The sequence below is a fragment of the Myotis yumanensis genome, unplaced genomic scaffold (genome assembly GCF_028538775.1).
Source record: "Myotis yumanensis isolate MYYU_CA2020_CCGP unplaced genomic scaffold, mMyoYum1.0.hap1 SCAF_6, whole genome shotgun sequence".
Classification (NCBI taxonomy): Eukaryota; Metazoa; Chordata; class Mammalia; order Chiroptera; family Vespertilionidae; genus Myotis; species Myotis yumanensis.
The window spans coordinates 84,767,909-84,795,459 of NW_027223757.1; the positions used below are offsets into that span (position 1 = coordinate 84,767,909).

Here is a 27,551-nt window from a genome sequence, read left to right on the forward strand (position 1 = left end):
CCCATTGATTTTTAGAGGAGTAGGAGGGAGGGGAGAGACACAGAAAGAGAAACATCCATGTGAGAGAGACGCATCAATTGGTTGCCTCCCACACCTGCCCCAACCAGGCACGGGGATCAAGCCCACAACCAAGGTATGTGCCCTTGGCCGGAATCGAACCAGGGACCCTTCAGTCCATGGGCCAACACTCTATCCACTGAGCCAAACCGGCTAGGGCCCCTCACCCTTTATTGTCTATAGAATCTGGGAGCTGGAGGAACCCCAAAGATCATGTAATCATTTTTTAAAAATTGATTTGAGAGAGAGAGAGAGAAAGAGATAAACATCGATGTGTTGTCCCACTTATTTGTACATTCATTGGTTGGTTCTTGTATACGCTCTGACCTAGGATGATGCTCTAACCAACTGAGCTACCAGCCAGGACCCATGTAATCCTTCTTCACTTTAGTACACAGACGGCCTCGAACGGGCCTGTCTATGCCCTAGTAATGGAGCCTTGTGCTTATGCTGACCCTACAGGCAGGTCTTTGGCAACAAACTTGCACAGGCGCTGTACTGGGGAGTTGCAAGAAAACTCGGTTTTCTTTTGTCAGAATATTCCAGGGGAAATCTACTCCATCACGCCTAGACTTGGAGAAAAAACGCAGGTGAGAAGAATTGTGCTCTCAGTTGTGGGCAGCGATCTGTGTGTATAACCACCTCTCTAGGGGGTGGCTTTTTATATTTATTTATTTAGATTATTTATTTATCTCCTTATCTCGTTATATCTTTGTCTCTTTGTTTATTAATTTCTAAGTATGAGGCCGTTCCAAGGAAATTAGTTCCTTCCTCGGGTAGGAAAATGCATTCTGGGTTTTTTGTTTGTTTGTTTGTTTTTAACTGTTCTTTTTTTAAAAAGGAGGACGCATTCTTTACTTAAAATAAACTTGATACTATTTTACCCCAAACCAGGAGGAAAGGAATGCATTGTTTGGCTATAAATTGATGAGCTGGGAGTGATATCTGTTAACTTAATTTGGCCATAAGAAATACAATTTTAGGGGAAAATAGACTTAATAAATTATCTACTTTTGCACATTGGAGTGCTAAAATGCACTTAAGAAATTTGAGGAAAAATGAAGAATGATGTTCAATTAGAATAACAACCAAAATGGTAGGAAAATAATATTTTTGTCATTATTTATAAGTGGATTGACTGGATATAACATATTTGAAAAGTGATGTGGCCTAGGACAGTTTATCTTCCCCCCTGACTATTGCTTTCTTTTCCATTTACTTTGGCCTCTGACCCCTCTCTGAATGGATCTGATGTAAGCCTGGGCTTCCCTCAGGGCTCCAAATGCTGTTGGGGAATGCCAGCTTTGAAAGACCAGGATAATCATGTCCATAGGTTTACCAGACTCTTTGGTTCGAAACACATAAGGACAAATACTACTGTGATGTTGAATACGTTCTTCTCCTAATATTTTTATATATAATAGTGAAGACTTGGGGAAGAGCATTGACTTGTAAATTTAGACATCTTTGCCCACCCTTTCATTTAGAAATTGCCATTCAGAGATTAGACTCTAAAGCTCTTTGATAAAATTACCTTGAAACAAAAAGGAAAAAAATTACGTAGAACAACTATTTAAGTGTCTTGTTTTTGATTTGGTGTAACATGATTACCCATACTGTACCCACAAATTTTTTTTTCTTGTCCAGAAGCTATTTATTTTTTCCCTTTCCTGTTTTAAAATAAAGTTATTTGGCCCAGCCAGCATGGCTCAGTGGTTGAGCGTTGACCTATGAACCAAGAGGTCATGGTTCAATTCCTGGTCAGGGCATATGCCCGGATTGTGGGCTTAATCCCCAGTGTGGAAGCAGCTGATCAATGGTTCTCTCTCATCATTGATGTTTCTAAAAAAACAAAAAGAAGTCGTTTGAATTTTAGGTGTAATGCACACCTCTGAATGTTTGGATAGCATTTTTGTCATTGGTTGCAACCTTTAGGCTAAAGGCCATACTCTCCATACTGATAAGGAATTTTATTTAAGTATTTGGTTTTTATTTAAATAAAAATGTATATTTCTCAAAAATCTTAAACATCAATATTTTAACAAATATAAATAAAATGCTCCCACAATTTTTCAAGAGATGAACATGTGAATGATTATAATCAAACTAGAGGCCCAGTGCATGAATTTATGCATGGGTAGGTGTTGGGGTCCAGCCCCAGCAGGTCCAGGGGTTCCCAAAGGTGTGGACGGAGTCAGTGAAGAAGGAATGACACGGAGGCAGCGTTCAGTTGATCATCATAGCCAGGTTCTCTCTTTATTGTCCTGGTACATCTATATATATATATACCATTTGATCCTATAAGCATGCCTCTATAATCACATCAGGGTATGTTTTGGGTAACCTTCTACAGTCCCTTGTTTCATTTCCATAGTTTCTTATCTGACCTTTGCCAAAAATCCTGTCTCTATCTAGTTCTGTTGATTTTAATCCTGTCTAGGTTAATCTCTGTGTTCCGTTATAAGGGCTATTCCAAGGTCACTATTTACTGCTCTACTGATAGGCTACAAGGAAGTGACTGAAGGAGATTATCTTACCCAATAAAGGTTATGTCCTCCCAGCCCCGCTGCTTGCCTTCCCTGGGACTGCCCTGTGTCAGTGGGTCTCCAGGGGTATAGGCTTTGGTGCTTTCCCTGGTGGGCAGACCCCTGGGAATGTGGGCCCAACAAGTCCCAAATTTATTGCCAACAGTCTTAGTCCAAGCTCTTCATAAGTAGTACATGGTATTTCTGTAACACTAGGGGGATTTACTGATTTATTCTCTTCCTTAGTCGTGTTAATCCCTAACCTGGGGGAACAACCTTTCTCAGGGAGGTGGTCCTGTTTAAAACACATAGCGCTAAGAGGGGTAGCAAACCATATGCCATATACGCCAGGTCCCTTGAAACATAAGCTGTGCAGATGTTTCTTCCCTGCAGTGACTGTGTCAAGCAGCAAGGGTGGTCCGGCTTCCGGCAGGTAGGGTCCAGCCAGCCTGCCCCAATTGGGGCCAATGGGGGCTGACTGATGGGGACTGGCTGGCCAGAGGGAGGGGCCACAGGAGGTTGGCTGGTAGACTCCGCCCCTGATCGGGCTGGTTGGCTGGCTGCAGTGCATGTCATAGTGACCGGTCGTTCCGGTCATTCCAGTTGCTTGGCTTTTATATATATAGATAAAGATCATTTTCCAAATAAAATTTTTCTTTTTTAAAAAAATAATTCTTTATTGTTTATTTTTTTTATTTTTTTAAAAAATATACATATATTTATTGATTTCAGAGAGGAAGGGGGAGAGAGAGAGAGATAGAAACATCAATGATGAGAGAGAATCCTTGATAAGCTGCCTCCTGCACACCCCCTACTGGGGATCGAGCCTGCAACCCAGGCATGTGCCCTTGGCCGGAATCGAACCTGGGACCCTTCAGTCCGCAGGCTGACGCTCTATCCACTGAGCCAAGCCGGCTAGGGCAATTCTTTATTGTTTAAAGTATTACATATGTCCCCTCTTCCCCCCATTGAACCCCTCCAGCCCACACGCCCCCTTCCCTGCCCTAGGCCTTCAGCATCCTATTATCTGTGTCCATGGGCTATGCATATATGCATACAAGGTCTTTGGTTGATTACCTCCCACCCACCCACCCTCCCTCACCTTCCCTCTGAGATTCCACACTCTGTTCCATGCTTCCATTTCTCTGGATCCACTCCGCTTATCTGTTTGTTACTTAGATTCCACATGTGGGTGCGATCATGTGTTACTTGTCTTTCTCTGACTGACTTATTTTACTTAGCATGATACTCTCTAGGTCCCTCCATGCTGTCTCAAAGGGTAAGAGATTCTTTTTTTTTTAACTGCTACATAGTATTCCATGGTATAAGTGTACCACAGCTTTTTTATCTACTCATCTACTGATGGGCACTTGGGCTGTTTCCAGATCTTAGCTATTGTAAATTGTGCTGCTATAAACATAGGGGTGTATATCTTCTTTCTGATTGGTGTTTCCAATTTCTTAAGCTATATTCCTAGAAGTGGGATCACTGGGTCAAATGGCAGTTCCATATTAACTTTTTTGAGGAAACTCCATATTGTTCTTAATAATGGTTGCACCAGTCTGCATTCCCACCAGCAGTGCACTAGGGTTCCCTTTGCTCCACATCCTCGCCAGCATTTGTCCTTTGTTGATTTGTTGATGGAAGCCATTCTGACAGGCGTGAGATGGTACCTCATTGTCATTTTGATTTGCATCTCTTGGATGATTAGTGACTTCGAACATTTTTTCATATGTCTCTTGGCCTTCTGTATGTCCTCTTTGGAGGTATCTAGGTCCTTTGTCCATTTTTTAATTGCATTGTTTATCTTCCCTTTTGTTAAGTTGTATGAGTTCCTTATATATATCGGATATTAACCCTTTATCAGATGTATCATTGCCAAATATGTTCTCCCACACAGTGGGCTATCTTTTTGTTTTGTTGATGGTTCCTTTGCTGCGCGCAGAAGCTTTTTATTTTGATGTAGTCCCATGTGTTTATTTTCTCCTTAGTTTTCTTTGCCCTTGAAGATGTATCCATAAACATATTGCTATGAGGGATGTCTGAGATTTTGGTGTCTATGGTTCTTCTAGAATTTTTACAGTTTCATGACTTACATTTAAATCTTTTATTCATTTTGAGTTTATTCTTGTGTATGGTGTAAGTTGGTGGTCTAGTTTCATCTTTTTGCATGTATCTGTCCAATTTTACCAACACCATTTATTTTTTTTCAACTTTTATTGAATGAGGACTTTATTTTTTTTTTTTAACATTACAAAGTCTCCTTTTCTGGTAAGTTAGATCTTACACTCAAAGACAACCTTCAACAATTAAAAAAAAAATTAAAGGACAAATCCATTGCTCATGAACAAGAAGATTTTACAGTAATGATGGCAGGAAACGAATACATTTCACAACCTAGGGGTTCAAACTAAGTATCTAGAGCAGATTATAAGTCTGAAAGATGGCAGGAACTGGACAGTTATGGAAACTGCTCATGGTGCAGACCCGGGCTCTGACATACAGAACACATGCTTGCTTGCATTGTGCCTCGGAACCTTTGCGTTTCAGAGGTTCACCAGGACATGGCCGCTTCCCCTCCTCCCAGTCTTTCGTGCAAATCATAAGGCGAGTCTACAAAGGACCTGTAAGGCACAGGGGTACAGCAGCTGACCAGAGGAATTCTACAAACTTCCTGGAGTTTAATATCTAGTGGCCTATAATGCAGACACTGGTGTGGCAAACTCTGTGTTTTGTTTTATTTTGTGGGTCTTTTTTTTCATCATCAACTTGCACCCAAAGCGCAGGAGGTCATTTCAAGTCACTTCAGTGGAATAAATAATACTTCATTGCATTTCTAGTAAAGTAAACAATTCAAAGCACTACAAAGAATTAGAGGCAAATATGAAGGAAAAGCCCTCTAGTTTAGACTTATAAGCAGAATATCTTTGACTCTCCAAGGAGTACCATTTTGGCTTGTGAAATTACACCAATTAATTAGGATTCTTCTACATTTCCATTAGGCAACACCATTTACTGAAGAGACTCCCTTGACTCCATTGTATGCTCTTGCCTCCTTTGTCAAATATTAATTGAGCAGAATGGCTTGGGTCAATTTCTGGGTTCTCTTTCTGTTCCATTGATCTATATGCCTGTTCTTGTGCCAATACCAGGCTGTTTTGATTATGGTGGCTTTGTAATCTAACTTGAAATCTGGTATTGTGATTCCTCCAACTTTGTTTTTCTCAAAATTGCTGCACCTCTTCGAGGTCTTTTTTTATTTTATTTTATATATTTTTAAATCCTCACCTAGAAGATTTTTCCATTGATTTTTAGAGAGAGTGGAAGAGTGAGGGAAAGACAGAGAAACATCAACGTGAGAAACACATCAATTGGTTGCCTCCTGCACGTGCCCTGACCAGGGCCCGGGGCGAGGAGGAGCCTGCAACCGAGGTACGTGCTCTTGACAGGAATCGAACCTGGGACCCTTCAGTCTGCAGGCTGATGCTCTATCCACTAAGCCAAACCAGCTTGAGCTCAGGTCTTTTTTTATTTCATATAAATTTTTGGGAGTATTTATTCTAGCTCTGTGAAATATGCTGTTTGTATTTTTTAAAAATATATTGTATTGATTTTTTACAGAGAGGAAGGGAGAGGGACAGAGAGTTAGAAACATCGATGAGAGAGAAACATCGATCAGCTGCCTTCTGCACACCTCCTACTGGGGATGTGCCCCCAACCATGGTACATGCCCTTGACCGGAATCGAACCTGGGACCCTTCAGTCCACAGGCTGACGCTCTATTCACTGAGCCAAACCGGTTAGGGCGGAATTTTTCTATTAATTGATACTGTCCCCAAAACAAATGTTTGTTTCAGCTCTTTACATGAAGATGTTATTCTTTAATATTCCATTAGGTAGAAAATCATATCTGATTGTTTTTAATCTTCTTTAATTACTACCAAATGTACCAAATAATTGCAGTCCTTTATCTTTAAATAGTCCATGTCCTCTGACCATGGACATATATTGAAGCTGTCTTTCTCCGCGCCCCCCCCCCCCCCCTTGGTTAGTCGCTGTGAATTTTAGGTAACCCAAATCTGAGGTCCTGCAGCATGGAACAAAATCTCACAGAATATAAATTTATTTTGACTTAACAAAAATTATTTTAAGCTCTGACTGGGTAATTCAATTGACTAGAGCATCGGCCCAATAAGTCAAGGTTGCAGGTTTGATCCCTGGTCAGGGTACATACAAGATTCAACCAATGAATGCATAAGTAAGTGGAGCAACAAATCTACGTTTCTCTCCTTCTCTCGCCCTTCCTCTCTCTTTCTCTCTCGCAAATAAATTTTTAAAAACAGGTAATATTTTACATACGCAATGCTTATTATTTGGAATTGGCTGAAAAGACTAAAATTATTTTTTTAAAATATATTTTTATTGATTTCAGAGAGGAAGGGAGAGAGCTAGAGAGATAGAAACATCAATGATGAGAGATAATCATTGATCGGCTGCCTCCTGCACGTCCCCCACTGCGGGCGGTGGGGAGGGGGGTCGGGATCAAGCCCACAACCTGGACATGTGCCCTTGACCAGAATCGAACCTGGGACCCTTCAGTCCACAGGTCGACGCTCTATCCACTGAGCAAAACCGGCTAGGGCCTAAAATTCTTCATGTTTAAAAAACACCACCACCACAACTCTTTACTCTATGATGCAGCTATTCCACTTCTGGGTATTTATTCAAAGAAAACAAAAACGTTTATTAAAAAGATATGTGGACCTCTGTGTTCACTGCAGCACTATTTACAATATCCAAGGTATGGAAACAACCTAAGTGTCTATTGTCAGATGAATGGATAAAGAAGATGTGACCTATGTACACAGTGGAATACTCGTCCGCCACAAAACATTTACAAGAATTAAACCTTGCCATTTGGGACTACATGGATGGGCCTTGAGGATATTATGTTAAGGGAAATAAGTCAAAGAAAAATAACACGATTTCACTCATATGTGAAATATATTTTTTAAAAAAGGACAAACAAAACCAACTCGTAGATATGGAAAACAGATGGTTGGTGAGGGGTGGGCGAAATGGGTGTGTGTTGGGGGCGGAGTCAATTTTGTGGCGATGGATGGAAACTGAGCTTTCGGTGGTGATCAAGTTGTAGTACATGCCCATGCTGAACTATCAAGTTACACATGTGAAACTTACACAATGTTAAAAACCAATTTACCACAATTTGAGAGGGAAAATGGGAAGGGAGGCGGCCGGGGAAAGAATGGGGTGAGACGTTCTCTTTAAAGGGAAAACGCAGGAGGGCAGTGGGGGACATTCGGCAGCTAGTGTGAGCGTCGGGGGAGGTAGGTTTGGAAGCTTGTCTTCGCGTCGGCCTGGGACTCAAGCTAAACTTGGGGCGGGGTGTCCTGGGTGCTCCTTTGTGGCGACCTGTGTAGCCCGTGGGAACTGTCCCCAGTGTCCACGTCAGCGCTGGGACATGGAACGTGTGGGCTCCCAGAGGCCAGCACACGGGGTAAGCACTCAACACCGAGCGCTCTGTTAGGTGAATAAAAGAACGAAGCACAGGGAGTGCCGCAACCAGCTACTTCCCATCACGCCAACATTTTAACTAGCGCAGCGCCTCCTCGTAACTTCCCCGAGTCCAGACCACCGCCGGAACCTTTGTTACGCACTACAGAGGTTGCAACTCGGGAAGATAGACAGAAGGATTTGGACCCTGACAGACGGGGGTTAGAGCCAATGAAAAAGGCAAGATGCGAATGCTGCAGCCAATCATAGAGGCAGAAAGAGTGACGTCGACGGAAGTGTAGCGGAAGTTCGGTAAACACCGGTCCTAAACAATTCTCCCGTGATAGTGAGAAGAATAGGGGGCGAAAATGTCGGAGCGAAAAGTTTTGAACAAGTATTATCCCCCCGACTTTGACCCGTCAAAGATCCCGAAGCTCAAGCTCCCCAAAGATCGGCAGTACGTGGTGCGGTTGATGGCCCCCTTCAATATGAGGTGTAAGACGTGCGGAGAATACATCTACAAGGGTAAGAAGTTCAACGCGCGCAAGGAGACGGTGCAGAACGAGGTCTACCTGGGCCTGCCCATCTTCCGTTTCTACATCAAGTGCACGCGCTGCCTGGCAGAGATCACCTTTAAGACAGACCCCGAAAACACCGACTACACGATGGAGCACGGGGCCACGCGCAACTTCCAGGCCGAGAAGCTCCTGGAAGAGGAGGAGAAGCGAGTGCAGAAGGAGCGGGAGGACGAGGAGCTGAACAATCCCATGAAGGTGCTGGAGAACCGAACCAAGGACTCCAAGCTGGAGATGGAGGTGCTGGAGAATCTGCAGGAGCTCAAGGACCTGAACCAGCGGCAGGCCCACGTGGACTTTGAGGCCATGCTGCGGCAGCACCGCCTGTCCGAGGAGGAGCGACTGAAGCAGGAGCAGGAGGAGGACGAGAGGGAGACGGCAGCCTTGGTGGAAGAAGCCAGGAAACGAAGACTGCTGGAGGACTCCGATTCGGAAGAGGATGCTGCTCCTGCCCCGCCCCAGCCGGCCCTCCTGCCCAACCCCAGCCCCAACCCCACAGCAATCCTGGACGAAGGCCCGAAGGCGAAGAGGAAGATGGAGAGCTGGGAGCGGAGTGTGGGCACCCTTGGCAGCAAGCCCCAGCTCTCAGGCCTCGTGGTGGTGAAGAAAACAGGCCTGGATCGCAGCACCCCACAGGGCCAGCCGGCACCCACACTGGGCACTGTGAAGAACGGGAAAGCCGCAGACCCTGCACCCAGGACGCCCAGCAGCTCCTCTCTGAGCCAGCTGGGTGCGTATTCGGATAGTGAGGACAGCAGCAGCAGTAACTGAGGCCCTTTTCCAGGACAAGGGTCATATGTCCAACTCCAGCCCATGTTTGGGGCAGGAGGCCTTGTCATCAACCAGAGCACAACCGGACAAAAATTAATGTCTTGGAGGTGGGTGGGACCAGCCAGGGTTTCAGCTGAGGGACTCAGTTTCTCTCTTGTCCCCCCAACCACCAGCCCTTGCGGACGGACCTCTAGGGCCAAAGCTCATGCTATTTCCCACCTGGTTCCAAGTTTTAAGACTGTGACATCTCTGGAGGAATGCATGGTCTCTTGGACAGTCCTTGAGATGTTAGCCATGTTTTGGGCATGTGAGGGAACCCACCCACCCCTGTTGGCTCCATCCCTTCCCACTACAAAATTGTCTGGAACCAATATAAGGAACACACACAGAAAGACTTTATTTTGGGACTATTGCTGCCATTGGACATAATTCAAGCCAATTCCTATTTGAGGTCACATTAAAATCCTAGAATAGTGAATTATGTATATACAGTAACCACAAGTGGAAGACATCCTGGCTGTTTTTAATTCACAACTGGTAGAAATTCATTTTTCAGAGGATGGACTTTTCTGCTGACTGCCTACCCAGCTTGAACACTGGGATACCGTGGGAGGGGCAGGAAGCCACCCACCCCATGGACTCTGCTAGCAGATTTATTGCAAGGATCCTTTTTTGGACTTTTTAATATACCAAATAAGACTCTGCTTTAATAAAGTTTTGTTAAGTGAGTGTAAAGTTGGTCCCTGTATCATTGGATTGTACACTAATTAATGGTGTCTACATTCTATAAAGCTTTGTGCATCTGAGAATTCCATTAATGTATATGAAGAGAGGTTCTCTTTGACCATTTCACCCTTTGTTAAAAGCAGTTTTAAGGTGTGCTAATCTCAGTAATATCTCATAGGTATATGCCCATCTGCTCTCTGAGCTGTTTTTCCACATGAAAATGACCCACTATTTGAACTTTGGTCACAGCTAAGCATCGCTCATGAAACAGGTGACAGCACCTGCCATCACATCTCAATGAGTCGGACAGTAAAATGCCAAGACCACTTTGGTAAGTAATTCCTAACAAAATAACATCTGTTTTTTTACTTGTTTTTAATTTATTTTTTAGAGAGAGAGGAAAAAAAAACCCCATCTATTTGTTCCACTTGTTTATGCATTCATTGGTTGATCTTGTATGTGCCCTTACGGGGGATTGAATCTGCAACCTTGGCGTATCAGGATGTACTAAACCTTTTATATTTGGGGGCGGAGGGTAGTGACAGATGTTGTCCTCTTCCGAAACTGGTGGTGGAGTCAGCCTGCTTCTTCTCTGCAGCAACACCTCCCTATCCACAATCACAATCATTTATGGAATTTTAAGTTCTGTTGGCCTGTACAGCCTTAAAGACGGAGGGTGCAATTTTAGAGAAAGAATGAATAAAACTGGATTCCTCTCAAATTGTAAAGAGAGGAAAGCCAGCCCTGGGGGGCAGCTTAAGGATCAACTGGCTTTAAGCTATACACAAATATAAACTTTGATGAGAGAAAGACTTGCAGGTTAACTTGGTCTTGCTTTCCCAACATTAAAATCTGAAGACATAAACAGACTAGCAGAGAGCAGCGGGTCTGCCTTTTAGAAGAAATCTATATAAGGGGAGGATGCCGTGCAAACAAGCTGTAGCTGCAGAGTGCTATGGTGTAATGGCTGTGCCCCAGGACACTGAAGCCATCCCACCTGGGCTCACCCTGGTTGGGCCACTTATTAAATGTGTGACCGTGGGCAAATTACTTCACCTTTCTACACTTCATTTAACAGATATTTATTAAGCATCTACTCTGTGCCAGGCACAGTACTAAGTATTGGGATACAACAGGGAATAGACAAAAATCCTTTTTCTTTTTGTGGGGTGTGTGTGTGTGTGTGTGTGTGTGTGTGTGTAGAGGGGTGATGTTTCTGGGGTGATGGTAATAATGGTGACTTGGGTGGTGTTTTTAAAAATTCACTGAGGTGTATACACTTATGTGCACTTTTCTGTATGTATAATTTACTCCAATGGTTTAAAAAACCTATGGCCTTGTGACCACAGCTTTATTAAATGAGTTAAGTGAAGCATGCAGAGCTGTGTGCTTGCCACATGGCACGCACAGAAAGTGGCTACTATTATTAATACAGTGAAACTCCTTACTAAAGCAAACTAGGCCATCGGGGGGTGTTCAGGAGCGATTCAGCTGGCTCTGCCCTGGGATTAATTCACAGAGCTCTTCCGTAAACCGATTACACATGGTTCAAGCCTCCGTCGTGAAAAATGTGCTTTCTTTTTCTAACATAAAAAAGTAAGAGGAATTTTGTTAGCACTTGCAAACTAAGTGATGTAGAGCTGCTGTGAACACCTGAGTAGGTTGTGCACTGCACAGGGGCTCCATAAGGGGCTGCCATGCATGGGTTTGTATATTTACTATAATTTCCTGGGGCCCAACCCCTGAGACTGGACTAGCTGGGCCTGTGGTTCTTTAATCATTGAATTGGAACAAACTGGCCTCATGCTTTGTCCATCAGCGTTTGTGATTCTGGACGATGGAAGTCTCCTGGTGAAGTGGGTTCTAGCTGGCCTCGGCACGCAGGCTCCTAGGTCTTCAACCCAGCAAATCTGAAGTGGGCCCAGACATCTGTACGTTTAACAAGCATTTCAGGTGACTTTCACGTCCAGGTGAGTGTAGGAAACCCTATTCTAACAGGGGGGTTGAAATCAGGCTAACTTGAACTCAGACAGTCTCTTCACTAATGGAGGGAAGGGGTGTGAGAAAGTGGGAGGCAATATTTAAGGTCAAAAAGGCTTGTATGTGTGGTGGGGAGGAAAAGCAACCTGGGAAGCTGGAGCCTACTTTCTGACTCTCCCCCCCGCCCCCTTTTAAAAATAGATTTTAGAGTCAGAGAGGAAGAGAGAAAAACACCAATTTGTTGTTCCACTTATTTATGCATTCATTGGTTGCTTCTTGTTATGTGCCCTGACTGGGTATCAAACCCACAACCTTGGTGTATCTGAGCTACCCGGCCAGGGCAGCCTTCTGCCTTTTCCAGGCTGGGCCTGGGGAGAAGCTGTCTGCTGGATTGCTGGTGAGTGTGCAGCATGCCTGCCCTGTGGGGGCAGGGGGAGGAGAGGGCTCTCATGGGGCAGCCACAGGTCAAAGAGCAAAGTAGTCAGCTGTCTGCCCTCTGGCCTGGGCCTGGCCTGGGATTGGGCCTCTGGGCCACCACCCTGGTAAGAGGATACATCTTTGCCTCATCCTACCCGAAGGATCAATAAAGCTTTGGGGACAGACGTAAGCCAGGCACTGAAGGTTGTGGGTTTGGATTAGGGACAGCCCAGGGGTTTGCAAATGGTTTTCCAGCCCTGCGTTCCAGTCCCCAACCCCAACCCGTCACTTCCTGTGCGCAGAACGAAGTCGAGGCTAGAACTTGAGTCTACGCTGGAATCCCACAGCCCTTTTAACAGGAGCAGTGATCAGGCCTGGAGGTGGGGCAGTGGGGGACAGACCCAAAAATATCATTCTTCAAGGCCTCACTGACCAGAGGGAATAAAATCCCAGTTTGTTCCACTCTCCATGGCCTTGGCTGCCCCAACTTGGGGAAGAGGCTGAGCCCAGGCTGAGGGCACCCCTCACCCCCAGAGCCTCTTCACCAGAAGATGAAGAATCTGGGGCACCTCAGCAGTGTATCCCCTCCTGCCCACTGGGCCCGGCCCAGGGGGTGCTCACAGGGGACCTGGTGGGGGCCCAGTGCTGGTGGGACCTCCCACCATTCTCTCCTTCTAAGAAGCAACAGCTGCTTCCTATTTTCCTTTTAAAAGAGGCTTGTTGGTGGAGGTAGGTTACGGCCAAGAAACCCAACCAAACCAGTTCCATGTGAATCACACTGCCAGTGCCAGGCACTGGGGGTGGCGCCCTGGCGGCTGTGGGGTAGTAGAGACAATGCTGGGCTTGCAGTCTGGAAACCAGGGTCTGAGTGCCAGCTGAACACCGAACAGTAGGACTTGGGGCATGTCCCCTGACCTGAGCCTGTTTCCTTTGCTACAAGATGGGGTTAATAGCACCCAGTCCACAGGTGGGAAAGCAAAGCACTCTGCAGTACCGTTGTCATCAATACTGCCACCGCCCGATCCCTGCCCTCAGGACAGGCTGGGCAGTGCCTCCGCCCCCCAGAGGCCAGCCTTCCCTGCTCCCAGAGGACATGGTGTAACCAGCTGTCCTCGGGGGACTGGGGTGTCCTCCCCCTTAGGCTCCAGGGACAACAGCTAGAGCAAGAGTGATCAATCAGGGAACAAGGTTCAAGACCAACAGGCAGGGCCACATGGAGGTGGGAATGAGGGCAGCCAGGTGCTCAGGGCAAAAATGAGGCCCCTCCTGGCCTGAGGGAGGGGCCAGGCACTGTGCTGGGCCTCACCCCGTGCCTGCCCTTTACCCCAAAATAGCCCAGCCCCTCCCCATCCTCAGCCCCCAGGGCTGGAAGGTCAAGGGCAGGGAAGATCAGCATGGGGCTCGAGGGCCCTCTGAGGGGCTGAAGGTGACTCAGCAATCAGAAAAAAGGCCAAAAGGTTTTTACTCTGTGAACCCTGAGGAGGGCCAGGCAGAGCACAAGGTGTCCACAGGAGGATGAGAGAAAGGAGGGGGTGGGGCCTGCAGTCTTGCTTTCCGATGGGGGCAGGCGTGCCCGCCCCACAGGGTCCAGAGGGCTCCAGTCCTGGGGCCCAGCGACACCTGCCGCCCTGAGTTCTCGGCAGTCCCACACCGCATGGCCTGCCTGAAGCCTTGCCAGGAGAGAAATGCTTGGCAGCGGGAAAAGGCCAGCGTGGGCTAACGTAGCCATCTGAGTTCTTCCCAGAGCTGTGCCTCTCCCCACCAGGAAGAGGACCCAGCGAGGCCGGGAGGACCCGGGGCCGGGAGAGCTGTATTTGCCTGCCAGAGCCGGGCCCCAGATTCTTCCACCTTCACATCAGGAGTCTGGGTTCAGGGGCTGCCAGGTTAGGCTCAAAGCTCATCAGGGGGGCTGTGTGTGAGGGGAGATGCCTGCTGGATGCCCTCGTCCTCCTCGGGGCCGGGGTCTCCCAGCTCCTTCCTCTGTTTGCTGCCGCTGCCACCGGATGCCTTGGCCCGGCTGCTCTTCTTCTTGGACTTCTTCCCTCCCAGCGCGGCCGTGTCCCCCTTCTTGCCGGACCACTGCTCTGCTAGGCAACCTGCGGTGAGGAGGAGAGTCTGGTTTGCTGGGTGAGGAGCCCTGCTTGGGGAGCCGCAGGGAGTGGCAGCAGGAATGGCTGCCTGACACCCAGGCCCTGTCCCACCTCACTGTGGCCCAGGCCCTGCCGGGGCACCCGAGTTCTCTGCGTGTTGTTCTGCACCTGGCTTGGTGCCTCTCACCCACCCTGTCCCGTCAAGCTCCCAGGGGGCAGTGATTTGTTTTAATTTTTTAAATTGATTTCAGGGTGGGAGGGGGGGAAGGGGAGAGAGATCGATTGGCTGCCTCCTGTACTCACCCCGGGGATTGAACCTGCAACCTGGGTGTGTGCCCTGACGGGGAACTGAACCCACCATCTTTCGGTGTTCGGGACGACGACCAGCCAACCGAGCCACCCAGGCAGGACAACACCCTCTCTTTCTTATTTCTTATTTCTTTTCCGTCCCCCTGCCTACCTCCCCTGAGGGGGAGCAAACAATGAAATCCAGGGCCAACCGCCCTGCCGCCTCCCTCCCTCAGACTCACTGGTGTCCTTGCCCTTCAGCACGTGGTTGGCGCAGAGGAACTGCGTCAGGTCCTGCTCCTGGTGGTTCCGGTACCAGTCCTCGATCACCTCCTCAAACTCCTCCACCAGCACGTCGCACTGTTAATCACAACCCTCGCGTTGGCAAGGCCCCAGCGCTGGCTCCCTTCAGAGGAGCTCAGCGGAGCCTCAGCCCACACAAGACAGGCGGTGGCCGGGTTCTCTTGAGCAAACTGCAGCCAGAGGTGAGAGGACCCATGTCCCTCGACTCTTGGTGGCCTTCCTCAGCAGCAGAACCGTACCCACCCCCGGGGGTGCAGTAGCCGCCGCGGGCCGAAGGGCCTACCTGCTTCTTGAGGTCCGCCACCTCTGCAGAGGTCTCGTTCCACAGCTCGTAGGGGATGTCCATCACCACCTTGACCCCTTTGTGTACCAGGTTGTGTAGCGTCTCAAAAGTCTCTGACATGCCCTGGAAGAGGCGACCGGACATGAGAGGGGGTCCCTTCCCTGCCTCCTGCCCTCCTCGGCAGGGCTGCGCAGGCCCAAGGACCAGCTCTGAGGAGCCAAGATCTCTAAGGTTCCTCACACTTGACCTCACCCTCCTCTCCCCCTTTTATGTGTACCTCCCTTAACCCCTCTGCGTGCACGCGCACACGCACACACGCCCTGTCCTGCCTCCCCACGCCTTATCCTTTCCAACAGGGCCGCTGTTGCCCTCAGGCCTTCTGAATGGACAGTCCTTTTCCAGGATACGTTTGTCTTGGCTCCCCCTGCACTGTGGCTGGGCTCACTCACTCCCCACCCCCAGGCCCGCTCCCTGCGGGGGTTCTTCCTAGGGCTTGTGTCTCTCCTCGCTGGGGAGAGGGCACAGGGCAAGGCAGGAAAGACTCTTTGTTCCATTTCTGCCAGCTACCTCGGTTTCTACCCGGAGACCGCAAACTACCTTCCCAGAGATAATGCACACAAACACATGCAAACAGACATACAAATACCTCCTCCTCGCCCACCCACATTTTTCACACAGCAGTAATGTCTATCTCGCACACTATTCTGCCTTTTTTATTTAGTGACACACGTTGGAGAAGATTTTAGCTCAGTCCTTGCAGAGCCACCTCATCCTTTGTTTTTCAGTTGTATAACAGGCCACTGAATCAATCTATTTAGCCACGCCCTGTCTGATGGATGGTTAGGTTTCTAATTTTCTTGTTATGAAAAATAACTTTTAACATTCTTACATTAAAGCAAACATGAATGTATTCTCAACTAGGGTACAAAATTCATACAAATTTTATTTTATTTTTAAATAGTTTATTGATTTTGAGAGAGGAAGGGAGAGAAACATCGAAGTGAGAGCACAACATCGATAGGCTGCCTCCTGCAAACCCTCCACCGGGGAGGGAGCCTGCAACCTGGGCATGTGCCCTGAGTGGGAATCAACCCGAGACCCTTTGGTGGACGGGACGACGCCCCACCACCTGTGCCACACCAGCCAGGGCCAAATTCACGCCGATCTCCTTTGCTAGGAGGGGACTTTGGTGAAGCGATGTGCCAGGCACTGAAGATGTAGACAAAGAAATGTGGGCCTTGTTGTAAAAAACTCCTTCTCCAGAGGAGAAGCATTGGTGGTGCAGTAAGTGCCTTAGATGTCACAGAGGCACCTGATGGAGGCTGAGGGATGTGCCCCGTGGTCCCAGAGGAGGGCAGGGTAATCACCACTAAGAGTCTCTGGGCTCTTCTCTGAACCCTGATTTCCCAACTTCCCCCTGCACTAGGGCTTTAGGCCCCCCGGGGGCTGCACTCTGGAGCATTTCCGCCAGCCTGGACTGAGGCCGGACCCTGACGGGCAGGCCCCGCCATCATGAACGTGCCTATTGCAGGAAAAGTCAGGCCACCCACGACAGGAGGAGAGCAAACAGCAATCCACAGCGAATGGGAAGAGGCCACGGGGGGAAGCTCCAGGGCAGGCTCTGCAAATGACACCCACCCCAGCAGACACTCAGCCACATGCAGGCCCCACCCCAGCAGGGAACAAGGACAAGCACAGGCCCACCTTGGCAAACCGGTTGCTGCCGGTCCGCTCCTTGTGCAGGCTGTAGTCCAGGAGCCTCTTGCAAATGGTCTCGGTGACTTCGATTAACCGTAAGTCCCTGTGGAGACAGCAGCACGAGAGGGGCTGAGCCCCCCTCCCAGCCCCAGTGGGTCACTGGTCCGTCCCGCCAGCCCTGCTACCCCAACGCCTGTGCATCTCACCAACGGGAAGTCAGAGCTGGAAGGGAGATAGGTCATCTGGTCTGGGTGCTCTGAAATGTTGGAACACAGACCAGAGAGACAAAACTTTAACAGCTCTACGGGAAGGAATTTTTTTTTTTTTATAAAGCTTAATGATGCTGTAGGTTTTTTAAAAATAAAGCAAAATGTAAAACATTTTGATGTTAAAATATCATTTAATTTTGAAAGGAGGCCCTAACCGGTTTAGCTCAATGGATAGAGCGTCGGCCTGCAGACTGAAGGGTCTCAGGTTCGATTCCGGTCAAGGGCATGTAACTTGGTTGCAGGCACATCCCCAGTAGGGGGTGTGCAGAAGGCAGCTGATCAATGTTTCTCTCATCGATGTTTCTAATTCTCTATCCCTCTCCCTTCCTCTCTGTATATATTTAATTTTGAAAGGAGGATCATAGCTGATGGAAGTTTTATGATTTTTTTAAAAAAAATATATTCTATTGATTTTTTACAGAGAAGAAGGGAGAGGGATAGAGAGCCAGAAACACTGATGAGAGAGATTGATCAGCTGCCTCCTGCACGCCCCCCAATGGGGATGTGCCCGAAACCAAGGCACATGCCCCCAACCTGAATCGAACCTGGGACCCCTGAGTCCGCAGGCCGACGCTCTATCCACTGAGCCAAACCGGTTCGGCTGATTTTTTTTTTTTTGGTTTGTTTTTGATATTTATACCTGGCAAAATTAAATGTTGGTAATCTTGTGTTACCAATATTTTTTAAATTGCATTGGTCCATGAAATCCAAGAGTCTGGGAATGACAGTCTAGCTTTTACAGATGAGGAATGTGAAGCCAGAGCAGTTAAGGGATTTAGGAAAGCCACCCAATTAGTTGGGGCGTAGAACCAGTGGGCGAATTTAGGTCTCAGTTAGAGCTGCCTCCCTCTGGTGGGTCTGCCCAGCTAGAAGGGGGAAGGGAACTCCAGGCTGCTGAAGCCTGGGGAACAAAGCCGGCCGGGCCAGGGGTCCCGTTCACTTACGACTTGGTGTACTTGACTCCGGAGGCCTTCCGGTCCAGGATGCCGTAGCCTGTGTCAAGGACCTCCTTGGTCTTGCCAGTTTCCTCAAAGGCTGACTTCAGCTCCACGGCGACGTATTTGCACACTGGGAGAGGGAGACACAGCACAGCCGGCTGAGTACACGTGTCCTTTGGGAGCTCGCTCCCAGCAAGAAAGACTCAAGTCGATGCCTCTCCCAGCCTGGGTGAGTCCGGCAGCAGGGCAGGAGTTGGCACTGCCCCGTGTCCACTCTTGGCCCTTATCCCACTGACTTCATTCCTCCCAGCTCCTCTGCCCCCCACAATCATTTTAGTTTTAAAATTTCCAAACATACAGAAAAGCCGAAAGAGTACCATAAACATATGCCTTCCGTTCATATTCAACAGTGGTTCATGATTTACCAACGGCTCTCTCCAATACATAACATGAAACAATGTGATAATATATCTCCACAATTTACGGAGTGAGCAAAAGTAGGTGTACAGTTGTGTCACAGAAATAATACAAGAATAAACTGTTTTTGCATGCTCACAACTGTGAGCCTACTTTTGCCCACACCTGTATACATTGTATTTTTGTTGCATACATTGTCTTTGCTAAGCCATTTTGAAAGTAAGTTGCAGACATCACCATCTCTCACCCCTAAATATATTATCACGCATCTCCTGAGAGAAAGGACCTGCTCCTACCTAACCGCAGAACAATTTTGATTACTCGGAAAATTGACAGTAATTCCAAGGTCATCTAATACTTTGTCCATATTCACATTTCCCCAGTTGTCCCCTACATGTCTCCTATGACGGTTTTACCGCTGGATTTCATATGTTGTGCAACACCAGCTCTCTATTCCGCAAATTAACTTTGCTCGGTCCCCTCCAGAGGCCTTATTTCTATTGCTTCCTCCCTTCCAGGGACTCAGGCTGATGGAGCAGGAAGAAGTATAAGCAAATAATTCTCACTGACAAGGAAGGGTGCCACTGAGGCGTGAAGTGCCTTAAGCCTTAGGAAGTGTTTATTGCCCTCCAGCGGCCTTGGGGATTTTCTACCCATTCTCCCAACTTCACCTTAAGTCTCCTCCCCCAGGAATCCTTTTCTGTACCATTCCCACCTGCTCTTTCTTTTGTTTAGTCCTCACCCAGAGAGGAAGGGGAGAGAGAGAGAAACATGGATGTGGGAGAGAACCATCCATTGGTTGTCTCCCATACCGACCCTGACCGGGAATCGAACCCACAACCTAGGGAAGTGCCCTGACTAGGAATCGAACCCGCCACCTTTCAGTGTGCGGACGACACTCCAACCAACCGAGCCACCCTTCCCTCCCCCGCCCCCCACACACACACTGGCCAGGGCTAATCCCCACCTGCTCTTGGTTTCATCCCAGGACTGTGCAGGATCCTGCTCTCACTGAGGGCCTTTGGTCATTTCACGTGTCTCTCTAATCAGACCACAGGAGGACCCAGAGTGAGTGCGTGTCCTGGATTTGTTCTGTGTTCATCTAGTCTGGGACTCTGTATGTGTTGGATGCATGAGAGGTATTGCTGAGGGAGACTGTGTTTGTGGTTGATCAGCTTCTGATGCCTCTGAATAGAACAGGGTCTGCAGGCTACAAGCAAGCCATCAGCATTGTTATAACATCGAGGTAGAGTTGGGTAGAGAACCAATTGCCACCAAAACAAATGCATCCCTGGAGGCTTGCTTGGTGGAACTGTAACATGTACATTACTAGGTGGCTTGGAGAACTGGGACACACGAAAATTCCAACATAGAAGCTGGTGATCTCAGAGTCCGAAATGAACTGAGGGCGACTCACTTCCCTGGCTCTCCATCCAGGACCATCCGGGCTCCCTTCCCCCTGCTGTTCTGTACTTTGTGCAAGATCATCATTTTTCTGGCTCCTCTGCCCCCTTCTCCCACGCCCTCAGCATGTAGTGTTCCAGGCCCAGAAGGATGGAACCCATCAACCTACCTCTCTTGTACGCATCGGCCAAAACCTTGCTTCTCAACTCTTCCAAACTTTACCTCTTCAAGACCCCCAACTTGGGATCCAGACTTGGGGGAGACTCATGGCACCCACCCCAGACACTCCTGGGCACGTTCTCCCTTCTCTGTGCGAAGGCCTGTTCCACTCGGGCTCCTGAGCCAGGAGGCAGGCTTTGTGGGCCAGACACGGTCAGCATTTAATAACAAAATGATAAATAAAAGTAGACCCCTAAGGGCCTAAAGGTTGGAGTTTGCCAAGCCTTCCTAAAAATCTTTTCAAGGAATCTTTATCAGTTACCTACAAAATAAGGTTGCGCTAGAATGATCTCAAAGATCCTTGCCAGCCCTACGCCTCTATGAGTCTGTGAATGCCTCTAAGGAAAAGAAATGTGAGCTTCTGAGAATAATATGAGATAGTCGGGCCTCTTTGGTATCAGAATAGCGAACAGAGAAGAGGAAGCGAAACCCCCGAAGGGTCCCGGTCAGAACTGGGGGAAGAGGGAATGGAAAGCATGCGGCCCTCTGTCTGTTCAAGGGAGAGAGGGAGAAGGCACAGGCTGGACTGCATCCCGGGAGACGGCCCGTGACGTCGGCCCAGCTCGGAAGCATCTCACCTTTCATCCCTCAAAGGGAAGGATTATGTGTTCTACACCCTTCCGGCCCCCGCCTCCCAGTGCTTAGGGGACATCTGGCCTGCAGTAGGCTGTGAATTGGGATGAAACAGATTCATAGCCAACTTTCTGGGTGGCCTGGGGTTAGGGAGGTGGGAAGGAGAATGGAGGGGAGGAAGAAAAGGTGGGCCCTTCACAGTCCCAGATCTCTGCTTCATGTGCTAGCACCCGTCTCTCTCTCTCTCTCTCTCTCTCTCTCTCTCTCTCTCTCTCCACCTGCACCCCTAGGTCTTTGGGATGCTCTCTTTTCCCAGATTCCTAAAATCTTCCTCCCTCACAAAGTCCCCCCAGGTTCTAGTCTCTCAAAGTGACCCCTTAAGCCTCAGCCCCTCCTCCTTCCTCCACACACCCCCACAGCCCCGTTTATTTATATTTATTCCAAAAATATCTGAGACAAGGGCTCTGTCCCCAGGGAGCTCACAGCTGGCGAGGAGGCGGCCAGGCACACAGATGGGGTTGTGGTGCGGGCACAAGGAGGAGGTTCGGGTTCTTCCCCGCCCCCGGGACCAGCCATACGAATCCTTTCAGTTCCTCAAACCCGGCCCTGCGCTGCGGTTTCCTGCGTGGGCCTCTCCTGACTGCTCTTCCCCGGCCACCCCTACCTTCTCTCCGCTTCCTATGCGGGGCCTCTCCGACTCCCCTCCGCACCCAGCCTTCCCCTCCCCTGGGAGACGAGCTGGGGCTCTCCCGGCCCCCAAACCCTGCCTTTCATCCATCAAGGCATCTAAAGCCCTGATGGCAATGGTTTGTCTTTACGGGTCTGTGAGCTCCCGGTGCACCGAGACCCGCTCTCTCGCCCGCCCTGTGTCCCGGGGTCCCGCTCAGGAGCCAAGACCTTCCGCCCCCGAGTTCCCGCAAGCCCGGCCCCGCCCTCGGGGCGCCCCGCGGGCCCCGCCCCTCACCTTCGCATTTGCTGGGCAGGCGAACCCAGTCGGTCTCCTCGGCGCGGGCCTGGCTCGGGCCCAGCTCCGGGGCCGGCGGCAGCAGCAGCAGCGGGAGAAGCAGAAGCCAGCGGGTCCCGGGCCGGGGCGCGGGCTCGGGCAATGGCTCCATGGCCCAGCCGGACCCGACCCGGAGCGCTGCGCTCCCCGAGATGCGCGCTGGGCAGCTCCTCGCAGATGCTTCCTGGATGCACACGTGCCTCGCACCCGGGCACCGCCGAGCCCCCACCCCGGCCCTCCCCTGGCCCCCGGGTCCGCGGAGCCGACGAGGCCCGCGGACTGCGCAGCCAATGGGCTTTTCGGGGTTCGCCTTCTAGCAAATGGAAGGATGATCTCTTTTTGGTCTGGGCCAATGAGAGAGAGGATGGTGTCCTCAGGGACCAATGGCAACATCTTTTCCCACCCCCTAACCGAGGCTCTGGGCGGGGCTGGAGGACTAGGATGGTGTGTGTGGGGGGGGGGGGAGGGGGGGCCGGGGAGAAGGGGGAGAAGCCGCTGGGCCGAGTCTGGGGGTGCGGCTTGCTGGTCCTAGGAGAGGTGGGAAAGGCCGCCTGCACCGCCTCTCCGCTTCCTTCACGTCACTTCCCCCCGGGGGTATAATGCTTGGGATCCTACTGAGCAGCCGCTTTTTAAGTTTTATTATTGTTGCTGTTGCTACGCCAGCCACGCTCCTAGGCGCTGTGGGTGAGAGACGGCTCAGACAGTCCCCGGCCTTTCAATAGCTCTTTTCGTGCCCAGTGTCCCCAGGTTTGTCCCAGCGAGAACTAAACACATCACTTCCTCTCCGAGCCTCGCTTTCTAGCGGTGTGATGACTAACGGGTCCTTCTAGCGGCGAGTGGAGGCTTGCCTGCTCCTGGGAAGTTCAAATAGGTTAATGGAATGAAAGCGTAGAGAGCAGGTTGTAAAAAGTTCTCGCAGTAATTCTCTGTAGCATCAGTCCTTGAATGCCCTATTATTTATTCCTTTGGATTCTGCGCTCATAGAAGGCAGGGACTTGATTTACCTAGGCCCAGGAGCCCTCCTGAAAAATAACATTAAGCCAGTCTCGGTGGGGATGTAGTCTGGGGCAGGGCAGGACTGGGGGCATTGGGGAGGGGTGTTGAAGCTAAGGAAAACCCTGCTTCCAGGATGAGGAGACCTTTACTGAGGCAAGAATCAGTGTGGCAGGAGCCCTGAGCTCAGCGTCTGGGCTGAAACCTGGGAAGGGATGATGACTGGATGAAGCCTGAGGCTGTGACTGGACATGCCCCCACCCTGACCCAGCCTACCCCTTCTCAGTCTGTGTGTTGGGGAGCAGCTGGCCCTGTGGGGATGGTGGACAGATTCATCCCTAGAACTTGTGGGACGCCCCCCCCCCCCCTGAATAATCCAAAAAGAGGTGGGAGAATCTTCTGACGGGCTGGTGAGGGGTGGGCAGTGGAGGAGATAGTGAGGGTTTTCATGGACCAGCAGCTAAGAGGGCACAGAGGCTCAAGGAAGCTGGAGGTGTCGTTGACACCATATGGGGGGAGGGGGGTGTCGGCATTAGAGCGTAGTTTCCCACCGATACCTTGGGGAAGACCAAGATAGTGTTACTGAAGACCGGAGAAGAACCAAGCAAAGCTTAGAGAGGTGGAGTTACACTTTATTATTATTGTTGTTATTACACCGGGCCAAGAGAAAACTGTATTTCAAATTCTGGGCCCCAACATGGAGGAAGTTTCCATATTTATATCTTTTTTACCTTCTTTGTCTCCCAAATATGGGGTTTTTCCGGTCCCCTTTGCAAGTTCTTAAAGAGCCCTGTGTGCTGGGGCTTTGAGACCTCAACCAGAGGTCTGATAACTTCGTCTGGGGAAGGTTTATGGCCTCTCCGGAATGGGAGTAGTCTCATTTTCCTTATTATTTAAGCCAGCAGGCATTTACAGGAGCCACAATAGCAGGGCTAAAATTTCAAACAGCAGTTTTTATATAAGATGGATGCTTCATTCCCCACTAGCTTTATGTACATGAGTCAAATCATTGACTCTTGGTGGTTGTTAACATTGTTAACCTACTCAGCTTTGGGGTTTCCTATACCAAGTCCTATAAAGAGAATTAATAATACGGCGCATGTGAAAGTTTTATCTTTAGAGAATCCTTTTGCCTGTGCTGCCTTAAGCCACACTGGGATCCCGTCGACCTTGACTGCCGTGGGGTGGTCCTTTCCAGGAAGGAGTCAGTCCTTGGGTAGTAAATTTCTTTACCCAAACAGAGTCGCCAGGTTGGAAGGGATGGACTGGATCAGAAGTTGGTACAGGCAGTGTCTTGAACGTGCTTCTGGATTGCTTTTTGGGTGGACTGTTAGAACTTGAGTAAAGACTGGTTATGGATTTCAGCCTTTCTAGATTGGGTACATAGTACTAATCTCTTAGAAGCTCTGCAAGTTTAGTATGGTTCCGTGTAAGCCGGCGAGGTGGGTAGGTCAGGGTCTGGAAGAGTCACTAGAATCTGTAGAGGCCCCACTGGTTTTAGGGCAGCTTCCCGGGCTGCTTTGTCTGCTCCCGGAGGCAGGAAGGGGTCAAGTCTGTTGGATAAGCAGGCCACCGGCCTTTTTTTAGGGGCCACGACTTTGGGTGAGTACCCCTTTGGCTATGCCCCCTGTCTCACATACGTAGAGGTGGAAAGACTCAGTTACCTTTGGTAGTGCTCGTTGGCCCATTGTTCTTGCTCTGCTCATGTCTGTCTTACTGCCCAATACATTACCGCAAGGATCCTGGCTCTGAATTCTGTCAGGGAAAATGGACGTCGGTGGGGTCCTCTGGCTACTTCCGTGCTGAAGAGGGACGGAGTTTTCTCTCAGAGCCAAGAGATCCTCGCTGTCTGTCAGAGGGACGATGAGGCCTGGGCAGCGAAGGAGGTGGGCTTGTGACCGGGTGGACACAAACTGCCTTTTAAAATTTAGTGTTATTGAGCAATTAGAACAGCAAGAGTTATAACAAACGGTCTGGTGGAAGGGAAAGAAAACATTTCAGTTTTAATAACTTCTATTGAAATAGAATATTTCTCTTTAAAATTATTCCTCTGTTTATTAAAAGAGCTAAATCAAGACTAATTTATCTATTGCATTCAATTTGGCCTGATTGTTTGCATAAACACAACAAGAATGGTAACTGACTATCTTTGCAGGAATTTCATAATTGAATCTTAATGTGCCCCGTAGGGCCAGCTGCTGTCAGGCCTGCCTGCAGTACCTGCTGAGTTAGGTGAATCCCTCACCTGCAGCAACTCCACCTGGGCCCACACCCTAGGCTTCAAGGCCCATCTTAGCAACCTTCCTACTCCTTGCGGCCCAGAGTGCGTGGCGGGGCGGGGGCGGGGGGCGGGGGGGGGGGGGGCGGGGGGAGATTCTGCAGGAACTCAGAGGCGCCCTTATTGTTCCCTCTCTACTCTAACCAATCGCCAGTGATGATAGGGCATGGGCCTGACGCTCCAGTGCCATCTATTTTCAGGGCTACCAAGCAGGATACTAGGCTTTCTTCATGGCACTCTTTTTTTTTATTTTATTTTTTTTAAAATATATTTTATTGATTTTTTACAGAGAGGAAGGGAGAGGGATAGAGAGTTAGAAACATCCATGAGAGAGAAACATCCATCAGCTGCCTCCTGCACACTCCCCACTGGGGATGTGCCCGCAACCAAGGTACATGCCCTTGACCGGAATCGAACCCAGGACCCTTGAGTCCGCAGGCCGACGCTCTATTCACTGAGCCAAACCGGTTCTGGCTCTTCATGGCACTCTTACTGACTTCAAGTCTTCAGAGCTCAGACAGGGCTCTTTAAAACATGATACTCCAGTCAAAGTTTTCGGTTAATAAAACCACTGTTGGAAACCGGTCTTATTGAATTTATGCAAAGAAATGTATTGCCATGATTTATTTATTAGGTATTGCCAAGTTTCGGAGGAATTATATAAGGAGAAAAATATACTGACCTGCTTTAAGATTTTATGATTTTCTTTGCTAGTCCTTTTCATGGATTCTTCAGAGTAATATTTTTCCAAATGTATTATAACAAAACAGTAACTGCCTTTAAATGACAAGAAGAAATTTAAAATGTGTCTATATTCAAATAGTCACAGCTGTCCTGCAGTAGGGTTCCCCCTACTTGGCTTGTCCTTAAACTATATATGGCCTCTGGGAGGGGTGGCATGCCCTCTCAGAATGGATTAAGGGAGTATCTTCCACCTGAGCTTTATCCCTTTCCAGGGTCTCACATGTTACAGGACCTCACAGGGTCTGTAATTCCCGTGACAGAGGGCTGGGACTTACCACTTCCCCCTGTTCTATACAGGCCTCCCCCAGGTTCCTAAAGTTGAGGTTTGTGCCATCTCTGACATGGGCATGGTCACACAGGCCTGCAAGGCAGTATACAGGCTGCCAATTGTCTTTCAATAGAGACTAAAATCTGATGGGTATTTTTCTTTGCCTATTTGGGCACCTGCCCTTTTGGCAACTGCATTCAAATCTGCAAGAGAATTAAAGGTTAATATAACATGTTTATGTAATGAAGTACAATATTGGCACTGTGGCCACTTCAGGCAGCCAATTTTTCTGCTACCAAACATGACGCATGGTAGGGCTATACAAACATCTCAGGGAGGTGACTAAAGTCCATTTTTGACCTTCTCACACAAAGCAAAACTGTCCTTGTCTCTCTGGAGTCATGTCCATGAAGACGCAGGCATCATCTAAGTCTATTATACAGTTCTCTGCAGGCCACTGTCAGGGCTGTGCGTCGCGGCCGGTTCTTCGTTCCAGCCACAAACACAGTCTGTCCAATTTCCCTAAAATGTATTCTGGCACGAGAAAAAGTTGTTTTGCTGTACACAGGCAGCTTAATCCCTATACAACTGGGCATGGACCTCTGCCTAGCAAACTGCAGTCTATAAGTTCAATATGCAGCCTCTGGTCCTCCTAACCCAGGGGTGGGCAAACTTTTTGACTCGAGGGCCACAATGGGTTCTTAAACTGGACCAGAGGGCCGGAACAAAAGCATGGATGGAGTGTTTGTGTGAACTAATGTAAATTCAAAGTAAACATCATTACATAAAAGGGTTCGGTCTTTTTTTTTTTTTTTTTTTTTTAGTTTTATTCATTTCAAACGGGCCGCATCCGGCCTGCGGCCGTAGTTTGCCCACGGCTGTCCTAACCCAACGGGGTCTCCGCCCGTCCCTTCGTCAGACTCCTCCTCTCTAGGAGAGTCTGAAAGTCCTGAAGGCTCTCTGCTTCATGGAGAGTTCCTTCCCTTTACCCTCTCCTGTTAACCCTGTTTATCAGTTACAGGGCCTTGCCATCCCTGTCTCTCACCACTGCTTGGTTCCCAGTGGCGAGCCAAACACAGCCGGGGCTGCAGGGGGAGACAGGTTTGCACATAGCAAAGCGCTCCTGCAGTGGTAGCTTGGGCTTCAGGCTCTACTATGCTGCCCATTCTCTTTCCTGGCAGAGACCACAGCCTTCTCTGTGGGCTCCCTTGCCGGAAT

General features: G+C 49.1%; 2 protein-coding genes across 2 annotated transcripts; one reads left to right on the forward strand and one right to left on the reverse strand.

The window, feature by feature from the left end:
• The first annotated feature begins 8,403 nt into the window (after positions 1-8,403).
• YJU2 (YJU2 splicing factor homolog) lies at positions 8,404-10,177 on the forward strand. Its single transcript, XM_070418569.1, has one exon. It carries the CDS (start codon positions 8,465-8,467, stop codon positions 9,440-9,442), a length of 978 nt encoding a protein of 325 aa, XP_070274670.1. The 5' UTR covers positions 8,404-8,464; the 3' UTR covers positions 9,443-10,177.
• A 3,833-nt stretch (positions 10,178-14,010) lies between these two features.
• On the reverse strand, positions 14,011-22,325 carry CNPY3 (canopy FGF signaling regulator 3). The gene is made up of 6 exons (XM_070418571.1): positions 22,012-22,325; positions 18,441-18,564; positions 17,234-17,330; positions 15,530-15,652; positions 15,186-15,303; positions 14,011-14,661 (listed from the first exon to the last, which is right to left on the reverse strand). Exons 1-6 carry the CDS (start codon positions 22,160-22,162, stop codon positions 14,456-14,458), a joined length of 819 nt encoding a protein of 272 aa, XP_070274672.1. The 5' UTR covers positions 22,163-22,325; the 3' UTR covers positions 14,011-14,455.
• Between the last annotated feature and the right edge of the window lie 5,226 nt (positions 22,326-27,551).

Excerpts from the sequence above, each read along its gene's own strand:
- YJU2 (XM_070418569.1), top strand. The coding sequence starts at position 8,465 with ATGTCGGAGCGAAAAGTTTTGAACAAGTATTATCCCCCCGACTTTGAC.
- CNPY3 (XM_070418571.1), bottom strand. The coding sequence starts at position 22,162 with ATGGAGCCATTGCCCGAGCCCGCGCCCCGGCCCGGGACCCGCTGGCTT. Across the intron at positions 15,304-15,529 it reads TGGCGGACCTCAAGAAGCAG|TGCGACGTGCTGGTGGAGGA; the intron begins GTAGGCCCTTCG and ends TGTGATTAACAG. Across the intron at positions 14,662-15,185 it reads GCTGAAGGGCAAGGACACCA|GTTGCCTAGCAGAGCAGTGG; the intron begins GTGAGTCTGAGG and ends TCCTCACCGCAG.